Below are 22,430 nucleotides of genomic sequence, written 5' to 3' on the forward strand. Positions count from 1 at the left end.
CATCAGGCCGAGGCAGCTAAGAACAGAACAGGCCCTGGAGGAATATCGGAAGAGTAGGACCAGTCTTAAACGAGAAATCAAGCAGGCTAAAAGGTCATGAAATAGCTTTAGTGAGCAGAATTAAGGAGAATCCCAAAGCATTTTATTCATATATAAGAAGCAAGAGGGTAACGAGAGAAAGGATTGGTTAACTAAAGAATAATGAAGGAAGGCCGTGTGTCAAACCTGAGAGAATGGGTGAGATTCTGAATGTTTACTTTGCATCAGTGTTCACTGAGGAGAGGAACATGAAGAATCTTGAGCTTAGAGACAGAAGTTTGATTAGTCTGGACCACGTTGACATAAGTAGGGAAGATGTGTTGGGTAGGCTAGAGGTTATTAAGGTGAACGAATCCCCAGAACCGGATTGGATCTATCCGAGGTTGCTGAGGGAGGTGAGAGAGGAAATAGCTGGGGCCCTGACAGATATCTTTGCAGCATCCTTAAATACAGGTGAGGTGCTGGAGGACTGGAAGGTTACTCATGTTGTCTCCCTGTACAAGAAGGGTAGTAGGGATATTCTGGGTAACTACAGACCAGTGAGCCTGATGTCAGTGGTGGGTAAGTTGCTGGAGAAGGTACTGAGGGATAGGATCTATTTATATTTAGAAAAGAATGGGCTTATCAGTGATAGACAACATGGTTTTGAGTGGGGGACATTGTGCCTTACCAATTTAATAAAGTTCTTCGAGGAAGTGACCAAGTTGATCGATGAAGGAAGAGCTGTTGATGTCATATACATGGACTTCAGTAAGGCGTTTGATAAGGTTCCCCATGGTAGACTAATGGAGAAGATGAAGTCAAATGGTGTGCAGGGTGTTCTAGCTAGGTGGATAAAGAACTGGTTGAGCAACAGGAGACAGAGAGTAGTGAAGGGAGTTTCTCGGAATGGAGAAAGGTGACCAGTGGTGTTCAGCAGGGGTCAGTGTTGGGGCCACTGTTGTTTGTAATGTATATAAATGATCTGGAAGAGTGCACTGTTGGTATGATCAGCAAGTTTGCAGATGACACAAAGATTGGTGGAGCAACAGAAAGCATAAGGGACTGTCAAAGAATATAGGAGGATATAGATAGACTGGAGAGTTGGGCGGAAAAGTGGCAGAGGATTTCCATCCAGACAAATGTGAGGTGATGTATTTAGGCTAATTCTAGAGCGAATTATATGATGAACGTAAGAGCCTTGGGAAAAGTTGATGGGCAGAGAGATCTGGGCGTGCAGGTCCATTGTACCCTGAAGGTTGCTGCACAGGTGGATAGAGTGGTCAAGAAGGCATATAGTATGCTTGCCTTTATTGGACGGGGTATTGAGTATAAGAGCTGGCAAGTCATGTTAAAACTGTGCAAGACATTGGTCCGGCCGCATTGGTCCAGCCACTTTTAGAATATGGCATTCAATTCTTGTTTCCCTGCCAAAGGAAAGATTTTGTGAAAATTGAAAGTGCTCAGAAAAGATTCAGAAGGATTTTGTTGGCTTGAAAAGTTCGAGCTATAGGGAGAGGTTGAATTTGCTGTGGCTTTTTTTTCCCTGGAGTGTCAGAGGCTGAGGAGTGACCTTATAGGGGTTTACAAAATGACGAGGGACATGAATAGGGTGAATAGCCAAGTTTGCTTCAGTGGGGTAAGGGAGTCCAAAACTAGAGGGCATAGGTTTAAGGTGAAGGGGAAAGATTTAAAAGGGAACTGAGGGGCAACTTTTTCACGCAGAGAGTGGGTGCATATATGGAACAAGCTGCCAGAGGAAGTGGTGGAGGCAGATACAATTACAACATTTAAAAGGCATCTGGAAGGGTTTGGAGGAATTTGGACCAAATGCTGGAATTGGTTTAGGATATCCTGTCGGCAAGAACGAATTGGACCGAAGGGTCTTTTTCCATGCTGTATAACTCTATGACTCTGACCCAATTAAATCTTTAAATTTTCTATTGCTTAGCTTTGGATGTTCCAAACTTGCCAATAGTTGTAAGATTGCTTTCATTGAACCTTATTTAAGAGATTAATATAATTTCCATATGTCTTTGAAGTATTTAAGTAAATGCATTTTGGTCACCACATTACCAAAAGAATGTGGATGCTTTGGAGAGGGTGTAAAGGTTTACGAGGATGTTGCCTGGTATGGAAGGTGCTAGCTATGAAAAGAGGTTGAGTAGGTTAGGTTTGTTTTCATTAGGAAAAAGAAGATTGGGGGGGGGGCCTGACTGAGATTGACAAGGTCATGAAGGGTGTAGACAGGGTGGATAGAGACAAGCTTTTTCTCTAGGGTGAAGGATTCAATAACGAGAGGTCACGCTTTCAATGTGAGAGGTGAAAAGTTTAAGAGGGATACACGCGACAAGTATTTCATACAGAGGGTGGTGGGCGTCTGGAACGCGTTGCCAGCAGAGGTAGTACATACAGGCACAGTAGATTCATTTAAGATGTGTCTGGACAGATGCACGAGTAGGTGGGGAGCAGAGGGATACAGATGCTTAGGAATTGACCGACAGGTTTAGACCGTAGATTTTGATCGGCTCAGGCTTGGAGGGCCGAAGGGCATGTTCCTGGGCTGTAAATTTTCTTTGTTCTTTGTTTTTTATTCCCCATGACCCCTCATACTCTCGCCATAAACCCCAATGCAAATTTCAGTCTCTTCCATGTCCATTCACTTATTATGAAACTATAAAATAGGTAATTGGTGAACTGCGGAGGAAACAAATATCACCCATTCAAAAATATCAATTAAAAAATATGTATCTATTGCTCCTACAACCATATGAAGATCAGTCATGTCTCAGTGGTTAGCACCACGGTTTGCCAGGTTCAATTCCAGCCTTGGTGACTGTCTGTCTGAAGATGGATTGCATCTGCATGGGTTTTCACTGAGCGTTCTGGTTTCCTCCCACAATCCAAAGATTTGCAGCTTAGATGCACTGGCCACACTAAATTGACTTTAGTGCCCAGTGATAAGTGGGCTAAATGGTTTAGCCATGGTATTTACGGAGTTATGGGGATCAGGTAAGAGGCTGGGTCTGGGTGGGATGCTCTTTGGATGATTGGTGCAGACTTGTTGGGCTGAAAGGCCTCTTTCCGCATTGTAGAGACTCTATGAAACTGTAAATAACAAGGGCTTCAAAAACAGCATGACTTTTAATCTAGTGCAAATTAATATTGAGACTTTGACAAAACAGGTAACAGAAAGAACTTATTGCAATTATATAAAGATTTCAACCATTCATTTTGCTTGTCAAAATGGAATTCTTACTGAGCTCATGCTTTTATTAGTTAGGGCTCTCAGCCAAACAAGCATAATGAGAACAGGTGGAAATGCTGACAATAGTTTTCTCTCAAAGAATATTTTTAATTTAATTTTCCTCAGCAGTTCCACACTTGTCATTGTTGTCATATAGCTCATTGGTTATGCATATAGTGTGTGGTTGATTGGTCATGAAAGGGTCATACAGTAGTCCCCGCACACCCACTGAGGATATGTTCCAAGACCTACTGTGGAAGCCCAAAACAGTGAATAGGAACAAAACCCATTCATTTAAATGGGAAATTCACCTTTCTGGCAGCTCCCCAGTCCCGGAATGTTCCCTGTCATATGTTTGGGCCTCGATAAACCATGCGTAACTGGAACTGTGGAAAATGATTCCGCAGACACGACAAATGCCCGACAGAATAAGTATGAGAGAAGAGGGCAGAGGGAGGAAAGGGAATCTAAAGGATGAAGGCTAGAGGGCACGATTAAATCACAACTGGAACCACTTGCTTGATCCCATGAGTGTCTAGAATCTGCTTTTGGAGTCACATAACTCTGACCACTTTGAATCAAATTGGTCGAAGTAGTCAGGAAAGGTACCTGGTTGAAAAAATACAGACTTTGAAGTTCAAAATCGATATTGTTGATGCCTTTTGAATGAAAAATGTTTCTTCAGGTCTTGTTTGCATTTGCTTTCACAACATTGCTACAATTTTACAACTGATCACAAATTTCATGGTTAGTATTTTTAAAGAAAAGATTGATGGTTCAAAACATTGCAAGAAAACTTAGTGCTCAAAAGATTAATGTAAATATAAAAGGCCTTGTTTCAAAATGGGACTTAATGTGACAAATTGGGACTAAGAACACTCACATGCAAACTTACCTATTATATCAAACCAAAGAGGTATGTTACTTGGTAGAACTGTGACCACACCAACAATTTCATTCACTCGGTCACTTTCCATCACTGTAAAGTTGTAAAATGGTTCATCAAAGCTAAGAGGAATGGGAGATGGTTCCGGTTTCTTAATCCATTCAATATGCAAACGTGCAGAAGATGACTTTTGTGGTCTTCCATTGTCCACTGCCTTAATCTGAGCATTAAAGATTAATGAAAACAAAACAATCAAAGTATCACGTTAGCAAATGAGTTCCATTGTTCTAAAGGGAACAGATATTCTACCAGAAATGTCCATAACAATGAAAATTTTGACATTAAGATTAACATTTATTAAACTCAATTTTGAACTCAAGTTAATTTCAGAACATATCACAATACATAAAAGCAAAGCAGAAGTTTGTAAAATGACATCAGATTTAATAGTGTTGAAGTAGTATTTGAATGTCTACTGTATTCATTTTGTAAATTTATAATGTTAACAATGGTGGGGTTAACATGCCAGAGATATTAGAGATAATGCAATACCAATGAAAGGGCAACAGGTTTGACCTTGTCATAACAGGTGAAGATTTAGGATATTGTTGCATTTGTCACATTTTTCTATAATTCTTCAATTGCACAATTGATTCATTCAATCCAATGGGAACTCCTGGGAAAATTCATCCCTGGTGCTCGAATAATAATTAGCATAGACTTATTCTAAAACCAAACCAATTTCAAATTCCAACCGTAGTGGTGATTAATTGTTCCCCCATTTAATCAAAGGATCTGAAATGCATATTTCAAGGCCTCTAAACTAACTTGCTGCATTCAAAGACTGCATCCCCACAACTCCACCTTTCCATCTCCTTTAAAATACTACTGGATAACTGATTTTGCCTCTCCTCGTTCTTTCTGAGTAAAATCATTAATTTTTAATTCTCTACATTAAGCTTCATCTGCTATGTTTCTGCTCATTTTAACTCTCTAAGTCCTTAAGTCTGCCACTATCCACTTTTACTGCTTACTTCATTTACAAATAGGCTTAACATGCAAATTTTGAAAATATTGAGAGTATACCAATATTCAGATCATTAATATCTACCAAAAGTATCAGGGGTCCTAATACTGACATCTGCATAACAATGTGCATCATTTCCAGTTTTCTATCCCCCAGCCAAGTTTGTATTTATGACATCGCAATCCATTAAATCCCACTGGATCGCATTTAATTAATCCCATTTAATTATGGTGACAGGCCTGTTCTGTGACACTGTCACATTCCTTCTGAAATTACATACTGTTATTTTATCAAAAAACTTCATTATATTCATGGAACTTAATTTGCAGTTAACTGGCTGGACAGGGCATTGATTAGGCCACTTTTGGAATATTGCATGCAATTCTGATCTCCTTCCTATCGGAAGGATGTCGTGAAACTTGAAAGGATTCAGAGAAGATTTACAAGGATGTTGCCAGGTTTGGAGGTTTTGAGCTTTCGGGAGAGGCTGAATAGGTTGGAGCTGTTTTCCCTGGAATGTAAGAGGCAGAGGGGTGACGTTATAGAGGTTTATAAGTAATGAGGGGCATGGATAGGATAAATAGACAAAGCCTTTTCCCTGGGGTGGGGGAGTCCAGAACTAGGTGGGGCATAGGTTTAGGGTGAGAGGGGAATGATGTAAAAGGGAACTAAAGGGCAACCTTTTCATTCAGAGGGCAGTGCGTGTATGGAATGAGATGCCAGAGGAAGTGGTGGAGGCTAGTACAATTTAAAAGGCATCTAGATGGGTATATGAAAGGAAGAGTTTAGAGGGATATGGGCCAAGTTCTGGCAAACGGGACAAGATTAGGTTAGAATATCTGTTCAACACGGACAAGTTGGACCAAAGGATCTGTTTCTGTGCTATATCTCTCTATGGCTAAGGCGACCCAGAAGGGGTCATGAGACGTTTTTGGCAGGTAGGATCAAGGAAAACCCTAAGGCCTTCTATAGGTATATCAGGAATAAAAGAATGACTAGAGTAAGATTAGGGCCCATGAAAGATCGTAGTAGAAAGTTGTGTGTGGAATCTGAGGACATAGGAGAAGTGCTTACTGAATACGTTTTGTCAATATTCACATTGCAAAAGAGCAATGTTCGTAAGAATACAGAGATACCAGGCTACAAAATTAGATGGAATTGCAGTTGACAAAGAGGAGGTTTTGGAAGATTTTGGAAGATCTGAAAATAGAGAAGACCCCTCGGCTGGATGGGATTTGTCCATGGAATCTCTGGGAAGCCAGGGAGGAGATTGCAGAGCCTTTGGCTTTGATCCTTATGCCATCATTGTTGACAGGTGTAGTGCCAGAAGACTGGTGGAAAGCTCATGTTATTCCCTTGTTTAAGAAGGAGAGTCGGGACAACCCTGGTAATTAGACACCAGTGAGCCTTATTTTGGTTGTGGGTAAGGTGTTGAAAAACGTTATAAGAGATAGGATTTATAATAATCTGGAAATGAATAATTTGATTAGGGATAGTCAACATGGTTTTGTGAAGGGTAGGTCATGCCTACTAACCTTATTGTGTTCTTCGAGATGGTGATAAAACAGGTGGATGAAGGTAAAGTGGTTGATGTGGTGAATGTGGACTTCAGTAAGGTGTTTGATAAGGTTCCACATGGTAAGCTATTGCACAAAATATGGAGTTTCAGGACTGAATGTGATTTAATGGTTTGGATCAGAAATTGGCTAGTTGAAATAAGACAGGTGGTGGTGGTTGATGGGAAATGTTCATCCTGGAGATTAGTTACCAGTTTTGTGCCACAAGGATCTGTTTTGGGGCCACTGCTGTTTGTCATTTTTATAAAAGATCTGGATGTGGGCATAGAAGAATGGGTTAGTAAGTTTGTAGATGATACTAAGGTAGGCAGAGTTGTAGATAGTGCCGAACGATGTGGTGGACTACAGAGGGATATAGATAACATGCAGAGCTGGGCTGAGAAGTGGAAAATGGAGTTTAATGTGGAAAAGTGAGAGGTCATTCACTTTGGAAGAAGTAACACGAATGCAGAGTGCTGGGTTAATGGTAAAATTCTTGGCAGTGTAGATGAACAGAGAGATCTGTGTCCTGGTGCATAATCCCTGGACTTTGCCACCCAGGCGGATAGGGTTGTTAAGAAGGCAGATGGTGTGTTGGTGTTTATTGGGAGGGGACTTGAGTTCTGGGGCCACGAGGTCATGCTTCAGCTGTACAAGACACTGCTAAGGCCGCACATGGAATATTACAATGCAGTGACCAGAACTGCACTTAGGAAGGATGTGGAAGCTCTGGAAAGGCTTCAGAAGAGATTTACTAGGATTTTGTCTGGTATGGAAGAAAGGTCTTACGAGGAAAGGCTGAGGGAACTGAGGCTGTTTTCATTGAAGAGAAGGTGGTTGAAAGATGACTTAATCGAGATGTACAAGATAATCAGAGGGTTAGATTAGGGTGGACAGTGAGAGCCTTTTTCCTTGGATGGTGAAGGCTAACATGAGGAGACATAGCTCTAAATTGAGGGGTGATAGATTTAGGACAGATATTGGGGTAACTTCTTCACTCAGAGTAGTAGGGGCGTGGAACGGCCTGCCTGCAACAGTAGTAGATTCGCCAATGTTAAGGGCTTTTAAATGGACATTGGGCTTACATATGGATAATAATGGAACGGGGTAGGTTAGATGGGCATCAGATTATTTTCACAGGTTGGTGCATCATTGAGGGATAAAGGCCTGTACCATGCTATAACGTTCTATGTTCTATGACTCTATAAATCCATTCTGATGCTCATTTATTAACCCATACCTCTCCAAGTGTCAATCAATTTTCTTCCAGATTAATACCTCCGAGTCTCATTGATGCTGGGCTTACTGGTCTGCAGTTGCCGAATTTATTCTCCTCTCACTTTTAAACAGGGATGGAATGTTTGCAATCCTCCAGTCCTCTGTGACCTAACTCTCGCATTTAAGCAATTAAATTGAAATCAAAGCCTCCAGCCCTACTTCCTCAGTAAACAGTTGCATTGTAGCTGAACTGGGTAACTGTTGTGCTACTAGGACTGACCGTTTTTCTTAAACATTTCCTCTTCATCTTTATCCTATTCAACAGCACTAAGATCTCCTCCATTACTGTAACGAAATTGAGTTTTTAGTGGAGCAGATGCCAAAAAAACAGAACTGGTATTTCTTTGATTTATTTCTCAAGGAAATAGGTTTGAAATAATTTCTCAATTCTATTAGCAACAAACACAGAAAGCAGGTTATGCACTCCCAATTAGGAAACGTATTCAGTGAAGTTGTAGGTCATGCTTCTTTAAACCTGGAAAAGTGCGCACGATTACTTCTCATCTCTAGACTTTAATTAGGCATAATACAGACAACTAAAACTGTTCAAGTGAAACATATGTTAATTAATTTTAATGACAACTATGCAAATATATTTGGCAAATAAACTTGCTATAATAGTAACTTCTATGTATACTTATAATCAATGCCATTACCCAATCTCAGAGTTACACTTTGATTACAATCGTTACTTTGGGTGGGCAACTGCATTGCAAATGCAGTTTAATGTGGAAAAAAAAATGGTTATTCACTTTGGAAATAAAAATAGGAAGGCAGATTATGTGAATGGCTGTAATTTAAAGAAGGGTATGCTCAATGAGACCCAGGTGCCCTGTGCACCAGTCGCTGAGACTGTGCAGGAGCAGCAGGCAGTAAAGATGGCAAACTGAATGCTGGCCTTCATAATAAGGGGATTTGGGTATTTAAAATAGGATGCCTTGCTCAATTATACAGGCATTGCTGAGGCTACACCTTGAAATTGTGCACAGTTTTGGTCTCCTTATCTGAAGAAGGATGTTCTTGCTATAGAGGGAGAGTAGCCAAGGTTTATCAAACTGATTCCGGGGCTGGCAGAACTGATATACATGGAGTGATCGAGTCAGTTAGCATTGTATTCACGAAAGTTTAGAAGACTAAGGGGAGAATCATGTAAAAGCCTATAAAATTTTAACAGGATTAGACAGGTTAGAGGCAGGAAGAATGCTCCTGATGGTGGGGAGTCCAGAAACAGGTGTCATAGTTTACAGAAAAGGGATAAACCTTTTCGGGCTAGGATAAGGAGAAATTTCTTCACACAGCAAATGGTGATCCTGTGGAACTCAGTAACACAGAAACTAATTGAGACTAAAAGATTGTGTTTTCAAGGAGGTAAATCTGGTTCTTGAGGTTAAAAGGATCAAGGGATAGAAGGGGAGGGCAGGGTTAAGGTACTGAGTTTGATTATTAGCTATGATTATATGGAATGGTGGCGCATGTTTGAAGGGTCAAATGGCCTAACCCTGCTTCTCTCTTCTATGTCTATATTATTTTCCATTCTCCAATAAACACAGCTAAACAACTTTAAAATTATCCCTCTTTTGAGGAATATTACAGGGTTTTTGGTCATTTTTCATGAAAAAGATTTGTATTGTTTACAGTGTTGATTTTCATTTTAAAGGAATTCATTATGTTAAGAAATTTTTCACTAACTTTGGAGTCAATAGGATGCAAAGATTATTGTTAGTGTTTTCTATGTGATGTATTAGTGAACCAGGCTTTGATAATGATTACACATTATGATCAAGAACAACAAGGGGTCACTGCCACAAAAATAAAATTGGTGGAAAAACTTAGCAGGTCCGACAGCATCTGTGAAGAGAAAGCTGAGTTAATGTTTTAGGTCAGTGATCCTTCTTCAGAATGGATTGTAGCTAGGAAAAGATTGGTATATGTAGTGATGATAGGATAGAGTGGGGAGAGAGAGAGAGAAGAAAATGACAAATGGAGATGGAGCCCAGAGAAAGAGAAAAATAATTGGCCAGACAAAGGAATTAAAGGTAAACTGAGAGAGTTAGCAGCTAATGGGACCATTGGTGGCTGACAAAGGATTGCTTGTGCTGGCAACCCATGTGATGACAAGGCCTGGTGTGCAATGTTGCGGTGAGGACATGGAAGAAGGTGCTCAGACCCCAAAATTATTGAACTCAATATTGAGTTCACTCATTATTTATCTCTTCCCCCCTTTTTCTTCCAGCATCTGCAATTCTTAGTTTTCTTTTGAGATAGTCACTATCATTAGCTTTCTAGCTGTTCCGAAAAGGCTCAACATAAGGAATAGCACTTCTTCATTTTATTTGGCACTTCTCAACCTTATAACAGTAACATGGAGTTTAACAACTTTAAATCTTAATCAGTGCTCCAATATCTCTTGCAAAACAGGAGCTGGCCATTGCAGGTGGCTGTACCAGGCAAAAATGTGAATTTAAAACAAGTGCTTAAGAAATTCAGCAGGTCTTGCAACACATGTTGGGAAAGAAACAGAAATAATATTGAGTCCACTCTGACATCTTCAGAATGGAAAATGTTAACACATTGATGGAGATGGGATAGCCTCATCTGTATATGGTTGCTCAGATGTTCCACATCTGTTTTTCTTCCATTGCATTTTCTAATCATGGAATCATCTCCCTTTGTCAACATTTCCATGTTTCCATCCTCCTGTGATTATACACTTTAACATTACAATTCCTGTATGCATCGTTTCCACTTTCTCTCACTATCAAACCGTTTAGGCTTGAATCAACATCACTGCAATCACTCCTATCTATGACCTGTCAAAGATCTTTTTTCAGTTATTCTTTCTCTATCGCCTTTGCCTGTCCCTGTAATTGCTTCAAAACTGCTTATCTTTACTATCTTCCACTTCCATGAATCTTCATTGATCAGAATCGTGTTCTCTGTTTCTCTCTCTACAGCTAATACCTGATCAGCTTAATAATGACAAGACTAGCTACCTGATGAAGGTGCAGCACTCCGAAAGTTAGTCCTTCCAAACAAACCTGTTAAAAATATAACCTAGTGTAGTGTAATTTTTAACTTTGTCCATCCCAGTCCAACACCGGTACCTCCTCATCATAGCTTAATAATGGCCTTTCTAATGTTTTCCCTCATGTAGGCCTGTTCATTTTAATGGTTAAAAATGATTCAGATTAATGTTATTTTGCTTTTGTAACAATTGGATAATTGTTATCTTGTCATTGGTGCTAACATGAAGATCAGAGAGCAACATAAAGAGATTAATGTTTTCAAGTAAGATTGACATTTACGAACAAAACCAAGAATAGAAGCTTACAGTTAGAATATCATAGTTTCCAGCTGAAAACTGCTTCCTGGAGGACACCATCCCGGTTTTAGGATCAATAAAAAACTTCCCATCATCATTTCCATCCACAATGCTGTAGGAAATTTCTGCATTGGGGCCTTTGTCCTTATCGAATGCAAACGTTCTATAAATCGGCTCACTCCGTTTTCTGCGGTCCCGTTCTGGAAGTTTAATTTGATATACTTTCTGAGGAAACAGGGGTTTGTTATCATTCTCATCCAATACATGTACCATCACCCACACAGTGGAATACTTTGGCGAAGAACTGCCATCTGTCACCATCACCTACAGGAAATTAATGAAAGGTTATTGACAGTTGTATCTATCTCTCCCACTAACTATACATTTTCTCATGACAGAATTTCAAACTTTTCACCTTGAGGTCATTTCTTTCAAAGCAATTTTCTCCTTTTCTTCTTACTTTTCTTGATAGCTAATTATAGGAAATTAATAAGCTAAAGCTATCATGGGAATATTCCAACTGAGTACAAAGTTGAATTAGCTTGTTAAACTCAAATATTTTAGCAGAGAGTGACCATAATATTTCAGGATTTTAAATTTACTTTCACAGAACATTTTTCGGAATAAGACCTGCATTTTAAAATTAACATGGAAAGTTTTAAAAGAAATCACAGGCTGAAGGCATTGGAGCCTGTTTGTGGAATGTTGCGGTTTACTACCTCCCACAAACTGAGATGAGTTAGTTACGTCCAACCAAGCCAAATCAGCTATAGCAGTCCATATTTACATTCAGTATAACAGTCATTAAAATGAAACAAATTCTATCCCAAGGGAGGAGAAAGGGAGGAGCAAAAGAGGGGCAGATCTTTTTAGTGGCAAACTGATTAATGAATCATTGAACAGAAAAGGCAAAAGAGGAACAGTCTTTCCGACTTACTATGAACACTGATAGAAAAGGACAAAAAAGGACACATAATAATCAGATTGAAGCTGGATCTGGGAAGGAGATCTCTACTAACAAGTGTGCAAATCACTCATATCAGGTCCAGAGCTAATCTATATGAGTAGACAGATCAAATAAATTAAGTAAGGCCATTAATAAGAACAAAGAAAATTTACAGCCCAGGAACATGCCCTTCGGCCCTCCAAGTCTGAGCTGATCAAAATGTACTATCTAAACCTGTCGGTCAATTCCTAAGCATCTGTATCCCTCTACTCTCCACCTCCGCATGCATTTATCCAGATGCATCTTAAATGAATCTACTGTGCCTGCCTCTACCACCTCTGCTGGCAACGCATTCCAAACGTCCACCACCCTCTATGTGAAGTATTTGCTGTGTATCCCTCTTAAACTTTCCACTTCTCACCTTGAAAGCGTGATCTCTCGTTACTGAATCCTTCACCCAGGGAAAAAGCTGGTCTCTATCCACCCTGTATATACCCTTCATGATTTTGTAAACCTCAATCAGGTCCCCACCAATCTCCTTTTTCCTCATGAAAATAAAGCTAACCTACTCAACCTCTCTTCATAGCTAGCACCTTCCATACCAGGCAACATCTTCTAAAACCTTCTCTGCACCCTCTCCAAAGCATCCACATCCTTTTGGTAATATGGTGACCAGAACTGTACACTGTATTCTAAATGCAGCCGAACCAATGTCTTGTACAATTTTAACATGACTTGCCAGCTCTTATACTCAATACCCCGTCCAATGAAGGCAAGCATAATATATGCCTTCTTGAACACTCTATCCACCCGTGCAGCAACTTTCAGGGTACAATGGATCTGCACTCCCAGATCTCACTGCTCATCAACTTTTCCGAGGGTTTTCCATTCATTGTATAATTCACTCTGGAATTAGTCTTGCCTAAATGCATCACCTCACATTTGTCTGGATTGAAAACCATCTGCCACTTTTCCACCAAACTCTCCAGTCTATCTATATCCTCCTGTATTCTCTGACAGTCTCTTATGCTTTCTGCTACTCCACCAATCTTTGTGTCATCTGCAAACTTGCTGATCATACCAACAGTGCCCTCATCCAGATCATTTAAGTATATTATGAACGACAGGGGTCCCAATTGGTCACCTTTCTCCATTTCAAAGAACTCCCTTCAACTACTACTCTCTGTCTCCTGTTGCTCAGCCAGTTCTTTATCCACTTAGCTAGAACACCCTGCACACCATATGACTGCACTTTCTCCATTAGTCTACCATGGGGAATCTTATCAAACGCCTTACTAAAGTCCATGTATATGACATCAACAGTGTGGCAAAATTCTTGGTATTTTTCTGGTCATTAAAAGATGGTACTCAAATTTTTCAAATCAATCTGAGATTTCATCATGTTATTCTGTACTTTGCTTGTTACCTGCAAAATTAACATAGCCTCATCTAAATTTTTCTTTGTATTTGAAAAATGATTAGAGAAGTAGAAATGAAGGTGTGTTGAAAACAAAACCTACGTCAGAACAAATGATTTTATTAAGGTACGTCTTGATGTGGTAATGTGCAATTAGAAGTTGAGCAGATTGTTGAACTCACAATCACCACTTATACATCATGAAATATTTGAAACAGGTTTGAAATGTGTAACTGTAAAATTATAAGCTCAGAATTTACAAAGAATGATAGATGCATATTCAGTATAAAATAATACTGAACACAACTCAAGTTATGGATATATATAATAAATCAAACAAATCAATTGTTATTTCTGATACAGACCCTTCACATTACTGAGATGAGTTGAGGCTTGGGAAACAAAGTAACAATACCAATATTCTTCCTCTCGTGATTTTTCATACATATTCTCTTCAAAGTATTCTTACATCTGGCACACAGTTCCAAACATTCCTTTCACCAATACTGCTAGAGTGGACACCTTTTAATAATTGATATGAATTTGCATAGGAACTTCGAATTCGGAGCAGCATGTTTTGCCAACCAATGGCTCATCAGTAGCAGGACTCTCTGACGTACCTGTGTTTAGCCCATATCCATTAACACCTTGGCTCAACAAACATATGCCTATCTCAGATTTAAAACTGACAACTGACCCAACACACTCTGCCATTTGTAGAAGAGTGTTCCAAACATCTGCCACAGTGTGTATATGGAAGTGCTGTCTAACATTCCTCCTGAATGGTCTGGCCTTTATTCTCAGACTATGCCTCTAGTCTGCCCAACCATTGGAAATAGATTTTCATCATCTACCTTGTCTTTTCTTGTTAATGCCTTGAGGACTTTGATCAGATTACCACTTAACCTTTTAACGTCTAGAGAAAATAGGCTTCATTGGTACAATCTCTCTTTAACCCTGAAGTCCAGGTATCATTCACGTAAATCTATGCTGTATTCCGTCCAAGGCCATGTACCTTTCCTAAGGTATAGTGTCCAGAGTACTCTAACTGGGGTCTGACCTTGATTCTGGATAGCTGCAACATAACATCTGCATACTTGTACTCCACTTCTCTTGAAATAAAGGTTAGCATTCCATTAGCTTTCTTGACTATTTTCTGCATCTGCTCCCTTAGACAGGAACAAGTACATAAAACCAGCGTTTTCTCTAATTTTTTTTGGGTGTGCAGGCCTCTGAGTTCTGGAAGTCCTATCGTCCTCTGACCAGCACGCCAAATGTGATAGCCATGTACACAATCTTCAAAGGGCTGCTTGCATACATGGTCAGGTTAGAGAGAGTGCTGATGGACACTCACTTCTGGTCAACTACAGGCCAGAACCTCCCTGAGGCATCAGGGATTCATGTAAATTTCTGTTGTCGTCCCTCCAAGGCCAATTTAAAGATCTGTGTACCTGAACCCCAAGACTATATTTAACTTTATATAATTGAGAAAATACCCTGATGTTTCGCTTTTTTTGCTTCAAAATGGATAACCCAATACTTGCTTACTTCAAATTGTTTGCCATATTTTTGCCGATTCACCTCAGCTATCAATATTCCTTTGTAGTTTGATGCTATCATTTATACTGTCTACAATGCCACCTTACTTTGTCATCAGAAAATTTATTATCCAAGCTGATGATGTGGATGGGAGAGAAAAATTGAAGAAAGTACAATAAGATTTGACCTTAGTTTTCTACCCTACATAAGTATTCTCTAGTAGGTGTCATCAGAGAGTAGCCAGGAGCAGACAACTGATGACTACTCCTTATCCCTCCTTTCAAATCCCTAAGCTCAGGGCTGTTGAGGTCAAGTATGATGTATTATTAAAACTCAAACTCAGCAAAAACTGGAGAATTAAATGTGATATTCTCTTGGAGTGTACGGCTCCATTTTTTAAGTTTTACTATACAAACAGGGGAGCTATATGTCAACTGCTATAGATAACCATAAACACTTTCCATTTACACATATGCTGAGCTTTATTGGAAAAGTATATTTTCGATTGAACTCACCATTTACATGGAGTTCAAGCGCATTGTCAAATGGTGTAAGATATACATTCCTGAGGTTGTTCAGACATTGCAAGAGTTAAATGACCCTGAGCTTTGTTTTGTAAAAATAAACTGTTTCACTACCTGTGACGTCTGACATATACAAAATCACAAGTACTTTGGTGATTGCAAAAACTGATAACTGTTTTGAGAGGGGCATGGTTCAAGGGAAATTGAGGGCTGTTTATAAACTGTTTTCTCTACGTGTGGAATGTGCTGAGAAGGTTTGAAAATTGGTAGAAATATAATCAAATGTAATCCCTTTTATCTTCTCCATTAAGCCTTTTTAAATTGCAGTTTAATATTAACACCACTAATCTATGGAATTCGAATTATTTTCCCTAATTCCAGTAGACAAAATGTTAAAATATCAACTTTATTTCTATTAAAACTCTTGTATTTAAATTGAATCATCAACCAAGGGGATTAAAAGAAAGCGCAGAAAAAAACATTCTCTAATGCGAAATAAAACCTTAAGCAAGGTAGATCTCACACTAGCGTGTTGCCTTGGTGACAGAAATGATTTGATTTTATTGCATGTATTGCTGGTGAACTAGGAAAAGTAAATGTGGCCTTCCAGATATACACCTGCATTACAATTACTTCCTAGCTTGTTTTCAAAACCTTTAAAAACTATCATGGGATATGGGCATCACTGGCTGGTCAGAATTTGCTATTCATGCGCAATTGCACTGGTAAAAATGGCTAAGCTGCATTCTTGAATCATTGCAGTCCTTAGAGTTTAGGTTTACCGGTAGTGGTATTAGGAACAGACCTCCAGGATTTTCTCAAATGTATAATAACATTCATATTTATCTTCCAGAGGGAAGTTTAAAAAAAACCTTAGAAATGAACTTACTTGTCATATTGGTTCTCAGTATACAAAATACATTGGATCAGTATAGATCATTTGCTGATTTCAATTGCTTTTCCTTCTAGATATAATACCTTTATATCAATAGAATCATTGCAACAATTATGCTATTTTCACTATCTAAACTATTGAAGATTAAGAATTGATGTGAATAACTAAATGGAACACCTTGGAAGCATTCTATGTTTGTTTTCTTTTGTTAAAATATTATCCTGGGCATTAATTGGCTTACAGGATATTACACTTCCTTCATCACTTCAAGTGGTAAACTGGCAACTTGCACTTGCAATATTGCATGTATTGATCTTGTTGTTATCAGAATCATGCTTGACGTCTCTGATGTTATGTGACTTCTGGGTGACATTATTGATATTGCACAGCTTGGCCATCTGAACTGGTATGTTGCTCTGCTTCATTTGAGATGAGATAATAACACCCAACTTACACCGTTCAGCAAAGTCATTATATTCTTTGAAAGTGAATTGGATTTTCTTTACACTTTTTTTTCAGGAGACATTTGATCAGCAAGCAGAATTCCTACTGCTGTGACGTTTGTCAAAGCTCTCAAATCTTTTGCCTTAGAGTCATAGAGGTGTACAGCACGGAAACAGACCCTTCAGTCCAACCTGTCCATGCTGACCAGATATCCCAACCCAATCTAGTCCCACCTGCCAGCACCTGGCCCATATCCCTCCACACTCTTCCTATTCGTATACCCATCCAAATACCTCTTAAATGTTGCAATTGTACCAGCCTCCACCACATCCTCTGGCAGCTCATTCTATACACGTACCACCCTCTGCGTGAAAATGTTGCCCCTTAGGTCTCTTTTATATCTTTCCCCTCTCACCCTAAACCTATGCCCTCTACTTCTGGACTCCCCAACCCCAGGGAAAAGACTTTGTCTGAGTAGTAGATTACAATGGTCAGATATCATTCTTAATTGCTGGGAATAAATAGGTTCCCAGATTATGCCATCACATGGGTGGTACTACAGTATCTATCATCTGTTCTTCCATACTTCTGGCACACACTGCACATAGACACTATTTTCTTGATGTCTTTATAGGTGCTGTTGAGTAGAGAATTGATCTAACTCTGAACATGCATCTTTCCATTCCCATGTGGTCTTCGTGTATTTTCAGGACTGTTATTTTGGATCTAGCTAGCAAGATATTAACTTCCAGTCAAATGTCATTGATGATAAATCAATCCTGTCGCATTTTTGACTGCGCTTTATGTATCTTGAGAGATTAGACCTAGATCGTATTGCTACTTTAACAGGTGTATTGGCACTGATCTTTTTGCCTGAATCTTTTATTGTGCTTATGTTTGTGACAGTAACTGAAAGAGGGTGTCTGTTAGGACCATATCTACTCCTGCCTAGTATTTAATGCTGCAAGTCTAACTGACCCGAAAATCCTTAAGAGCAAACCTCTGTGCTTTACATAAATATTTCTTCTAGAGCTGTCGTAGATGACGATCACCCACTTCTACTAATTTTACTCCATAGAAACATACATAAAATCTCTCATCTATTAACGACTGTGAAAAGCTTGCTATTAGAATAGCTGGTTTCAACTGATGCACGAAAATGCCCTTGGTCTTCTGTTCTTTACCAGGCTTCTCCTAGTCCTTTTTTTTAAGTATCTACTTGCAGAATGACAGGTTTCGTTTCTAGGAAAATTAACATCAGCACATTCAATACATGATTAGCCATTTCCTTCCAGAGACTTATTACCCTGGAGCTCCAGTTTGCTTGATGACCTTTCTCTTGGGATTTTAATCTAACGAAGTTTATCTCTCCTTTCCATTTCCTGATTAATAGCTGTTAACTTTTTTTTGTATTTTCTATAGTGAATACAGGAGAAAAATATTTGTTCATCTGCCATTTCTGTTCGCACCCTCGATAAAATATTCACTTCATTTATCTTTTTTTTAAGTACCTGTAGAAATTCTTGACTTTTTTCATTACATTTCTAGCAAGTTTACTCACATACTAATTTCTTACTTCAATTAAGCTTATTCTTATTTTTAACTTCAAATGTGGGCCCTCCCTTCAGAATTTGTCTTCACAGTAGGAATATTCTTACTTTGAAGTATTCTCTTATATGCTTGCCCACATCTCTAATGACCAACGCCCACCCTAGCTCACCACTTCAATTCTGTCAACTCAGCTTTCATGTCCACATAGTTGCTCTTATTCTATTATAACCAATCTTGCCTCTTTCAAAATGGATGCAAAATTCAATAATATTGTAGCCAACTGAGTCCCTTATCTTTGTGGTAATTAACTAATCCCATAAAGTTAAAAATCACACAACACCAGGTTATAGTCCAACAGGTTTAATTGGAAGCACACGAGCTTTCGGAGCGATGCTCCTTCATCAGGTGATTGTGGAGGGCTCGATCGTAACACAGAATCTACAGCGAAAATTTGCAGTGTGATGTAACTGAAATTATACCTTGAAAAATCGATTGTCTGTTAAGCCTTTCATCTGTTAGAATACAGTGATAGTTTCACTTCTTTCATGTGTAAATCACAAAACCTTTTTTTTTAAAAAGTTGCATTCTCTGGTTAGCTGTTAACAATGGTGATAGCTAGACAATATGTTGAAGGTATATTGTCTAGCTATCACCATTGTTAACAGCTAACTCAAGAATGCAACTTTAAAAAAAAGGTTTTGTGATTTACACATGAAAGAAGTGAAACTATCACTGTATTCTAACAGATGAAAGGCTTAACAGACAATCAATTTTTCAAGGTATAATTTTAGTTACATCACACTGCAAATTTTTGCGATAAATACTGTGTTACGATCGAGCCCTCCACAATCACCTGATGAAGGAGCGTCGCTCCGAAAGCTCGTGTGCTTCCAATTAAACCTGTTGGACTATAACTTGGTGTTGTGTGATTTTTAACTTTGTACACCCCAGTCCAACACCGGCATCTCCAAATCGTAACTAATCCCATGATATTGCACAGTAATTGTATTAATAATAATACAAAGTAATCGATAGTGCAAGATGGTGGCAGAGTAGGACACTCCAGCTGGAGCTCCTTTGCTTTGCTCATTCTTTTTTCTTTCTTTTTTCCTCAGGTTTCCTTGTCCTTCCTGCTTTTTTCTCCAGCTAATGACTTCAACTTACCTAGAGGGGAATGGAGGTGCTGGTGAGCCCTGGAGGCGAATCACAGAGTGGAGGCCAATGAGGCGAACAGGTCTTGGAGCAGAGGTTGGCGAGGGGAACCCGTCCCGGCGCGGAGGCCGGCGAGGGGAACCCGCCCCGGAGCAGAGGCCGGCGAGGGGAACCCGTCCCGGCGCGGAGGCCGGCGAGGGGAACCCACCCCGGAGCGGAGGCCGGCGAGGGGAAGCAGGCCCCAGAGCGGAGGCCGGCGAGGGGAAGCAGGCCCCAGAGCGGAGGCCGGCGAGGGGAAGCAGGCCCCAGAGCGGAGGCTGGCGAGGGGAAGCAGGCCCCGGAGCGGAGGCCGGCGAGGGGAACCCGTCCCGGAGTGGAGACCTGCGAGGGGAAGCAAACCCAGAACGGAGGCTGGCGAGGGGAAGCAGGCCCAGAATGGAGGCTGGTGCAGAGACATGAATCCCAGAGAAAACGTACCTTAGAGCAGTTGAAACATGGATTGGAGCAGAAAAGATTTGGAGTGGAGCAAGGACAGTTGTTGGATTGGGATCTGGTGCGGGTGGTCAGAGGCCCTGAACTGAGTTACTGCAATGTAGTGTTTTATTGTGATTTGTTTATCTATCTGTCATGACTACCCTTTTAACTATGCATTATTTCTGTAAAGTCATGCAACTACCTTTCTGTTATATTCCTCTCTTTTGGATTTGTATCTATGTACTTGTAAATAAGATGGCACCATAAGACGCAACATTGCAAAACCTTTCACTATACTCCTGTATGTCTGTACTTGAATACACTTGAGACCAGCTAGGGGAAGGAGTCCCAGAGCAGGGGCCAGCAAGGGAAAGCAGTCCTGGAGCGACGCCGGCGAGGGGAAGCAGTCATGGTGTGGAGCCGGAGGTCCAGAGCAGAGGGTAGTGAGATTAGGATATTCTATTCTAATACCAAGTGTTATTTACCCTGCCGTCTGGTTGGTCCCAAAGTCTGCTGCTTGCAGAAACTCATTCAAAATCATTTGATGAACTTCTCATTCAGGTCCCTACTGTCAATCCACTTTTTCATTTAATCCATACATTAAAGTCACCAACGACCATTTCTGTTGCTTTATTACAGGCAGCCATTGTTTCTTCCTGCATATCTTGATTTAGATTGTAATTACAGTTAAGAACCTGTAGACCATTCCCACTAGTGACTTCATTCCCCTAATTTTCCTCATTTCCATCCTAGGACGCTTCTGCATCCTAAGTTCTTGAACTAAGATCAATGCTAACTATTGGTCACAAAGACTGTCTTTGATTAACAGTGCTCTCCTCCAGCTTTACCTAGCTTTCCATTTTTCTCAAATGTCATATTACCCTCAATAATCAGGATCCAATCCTTGCCATCCTGAAGCCATGTCTCCAAATTGGTGCAGGGAAGTGAATCCCAGAGAAAAACTTAACTTGGAGCAACTGAGAGCCAATGTGGAGCGGATTCTATTTATTTACTTCAACCATAGAATCATACAGCACAGAAGACACCCTTCAGCCCATCCAAAACCTATTCTAAATCTGTACCAGTCCCACTTCCCACCTCTAAGTCTATAGCTTTGAATGTTCCGTTACTTAATTGCTCATCCGAGTACTTGTTAAAGGTTGTGAGATCTTCTGCCTCAACCATCCTCCTGAACAGTACACTCCAGATTACCAGACTCTGTGGGTGAAAGAAAAAAGTCCTCAAGTCCCCGCCAAACCTCTCTTTTACTCACTGTAGTTATAAGTTTCATTAATATTGTAGGTGACATTACAAATGTTTCAAAGCAATTTGCATGGTTGGTCTTACTCCTTCGAGATCCTAAGGTGCTCTCCTCACCAGTGAGATATCTAAGAACAGGAGGAGGCCATTCAGCTCCTTGAGCCTGTTGCTCCATTCAACAAAATCATTGCTCATCTATGACTTAATCATTTCCCTTAATATCTTTGCATAACAAAAAATTAACTTCTAAAATTAACTGATCCAACATCCATTGCCATTTGTGGAAGAGAGTCCTAAACATCTCCCACTCTGTGTGAAGAAATGCTTCCTAACATCCCTCCTGTACTGTCTGGCCCTAATTCTCAGATTATGCGCCCAGTTCTAGAATCACCAACTAGTGCGATTTGTTCATCTTCACATTCCCTGTCTTTTCCTGTTTGTATTTTGAAAACTTCAACCAGATTATCCCTTAACTTTCTAAATCAAGAGAAAAAAGGCCTAATTTGTATAAACTTTTCTCATTACTTAATGCTTGAAGTCCAGGTATAATTTGTAAACTTACATTGTATTCCATCCAAGGCCAATGTATCCCTCTGAAAGTTTGGTGTCCAGACCTGCTCACAGTATTGAGTGGATTCTAACCTAGGCAATTGTACAATTGTTGCACAATTTCTACCTCCTTATACTTCATTCTTCTCAATATAAAGACTACTATTCTACTATCTTTCTTTCTGTACCTCGCTGTGACATTTTAAAGATCTATGCCCTTGAAACCCGAAGTCTCTTTAGACATCCATTCACTGTATTTAACTTCATACCATCGAGAAAGTACTATGATCTATTCTTTCTCCATCTGAAATGGATAACCTCACACTTGCTTATGTTGAACTGTGT

At 39.8% G+C, this 22,430-nt stretch overlaps 1 protein-coding gene across 1 annotated transcript in view; it reads right to left on the reverse strand.

Annotated features, from left to right (window-relative positions):
- The window catches only part of LOC132816926 (protocadherin Fat 3-like), a 575,577-nt gene that overhangs the window by 221,049 nt on the left and 332,098 nt on the right, over nucleotides 1-22,430 (reverse strand). Inside the window, exons 4-5 of the mRNA XM_060826951.1 lie at nucleotides 11,344-11,658; nucleotides 4,161-4,371 (exon numbers count right to left, since the gene is read on the reverse strand). Coding sequence (XP_060682934.1) covers nucleotides 4,161-4,371; nucleotides 11,344-11,658 — 526 coding nt within the window. The remainder of the gene's footprint in view (nucleotides 1-4,160; nucleotides 4,372-11,343; nucleotides 11,659-22,430) is intronic.

The sequence above is a fragment of the Hemiscyllium ocellatum genome, chromosome 6, assembly GCF_020745735.1.
Source record: "Hemiscyllium ocellatum isolate sHemOce1 chromosome 6, sHemOce1.pat.X.cur, whole genome shotgun sequence".
NCBI classification, from domain to species: domain Eukaryota; kingdom Metazoa; phylum Chordata; class Chondrichthyes; order Orectolobiformes; family Hemiscylliidae; genus Hemiscyllium; species Hemiscyllium ocellatum.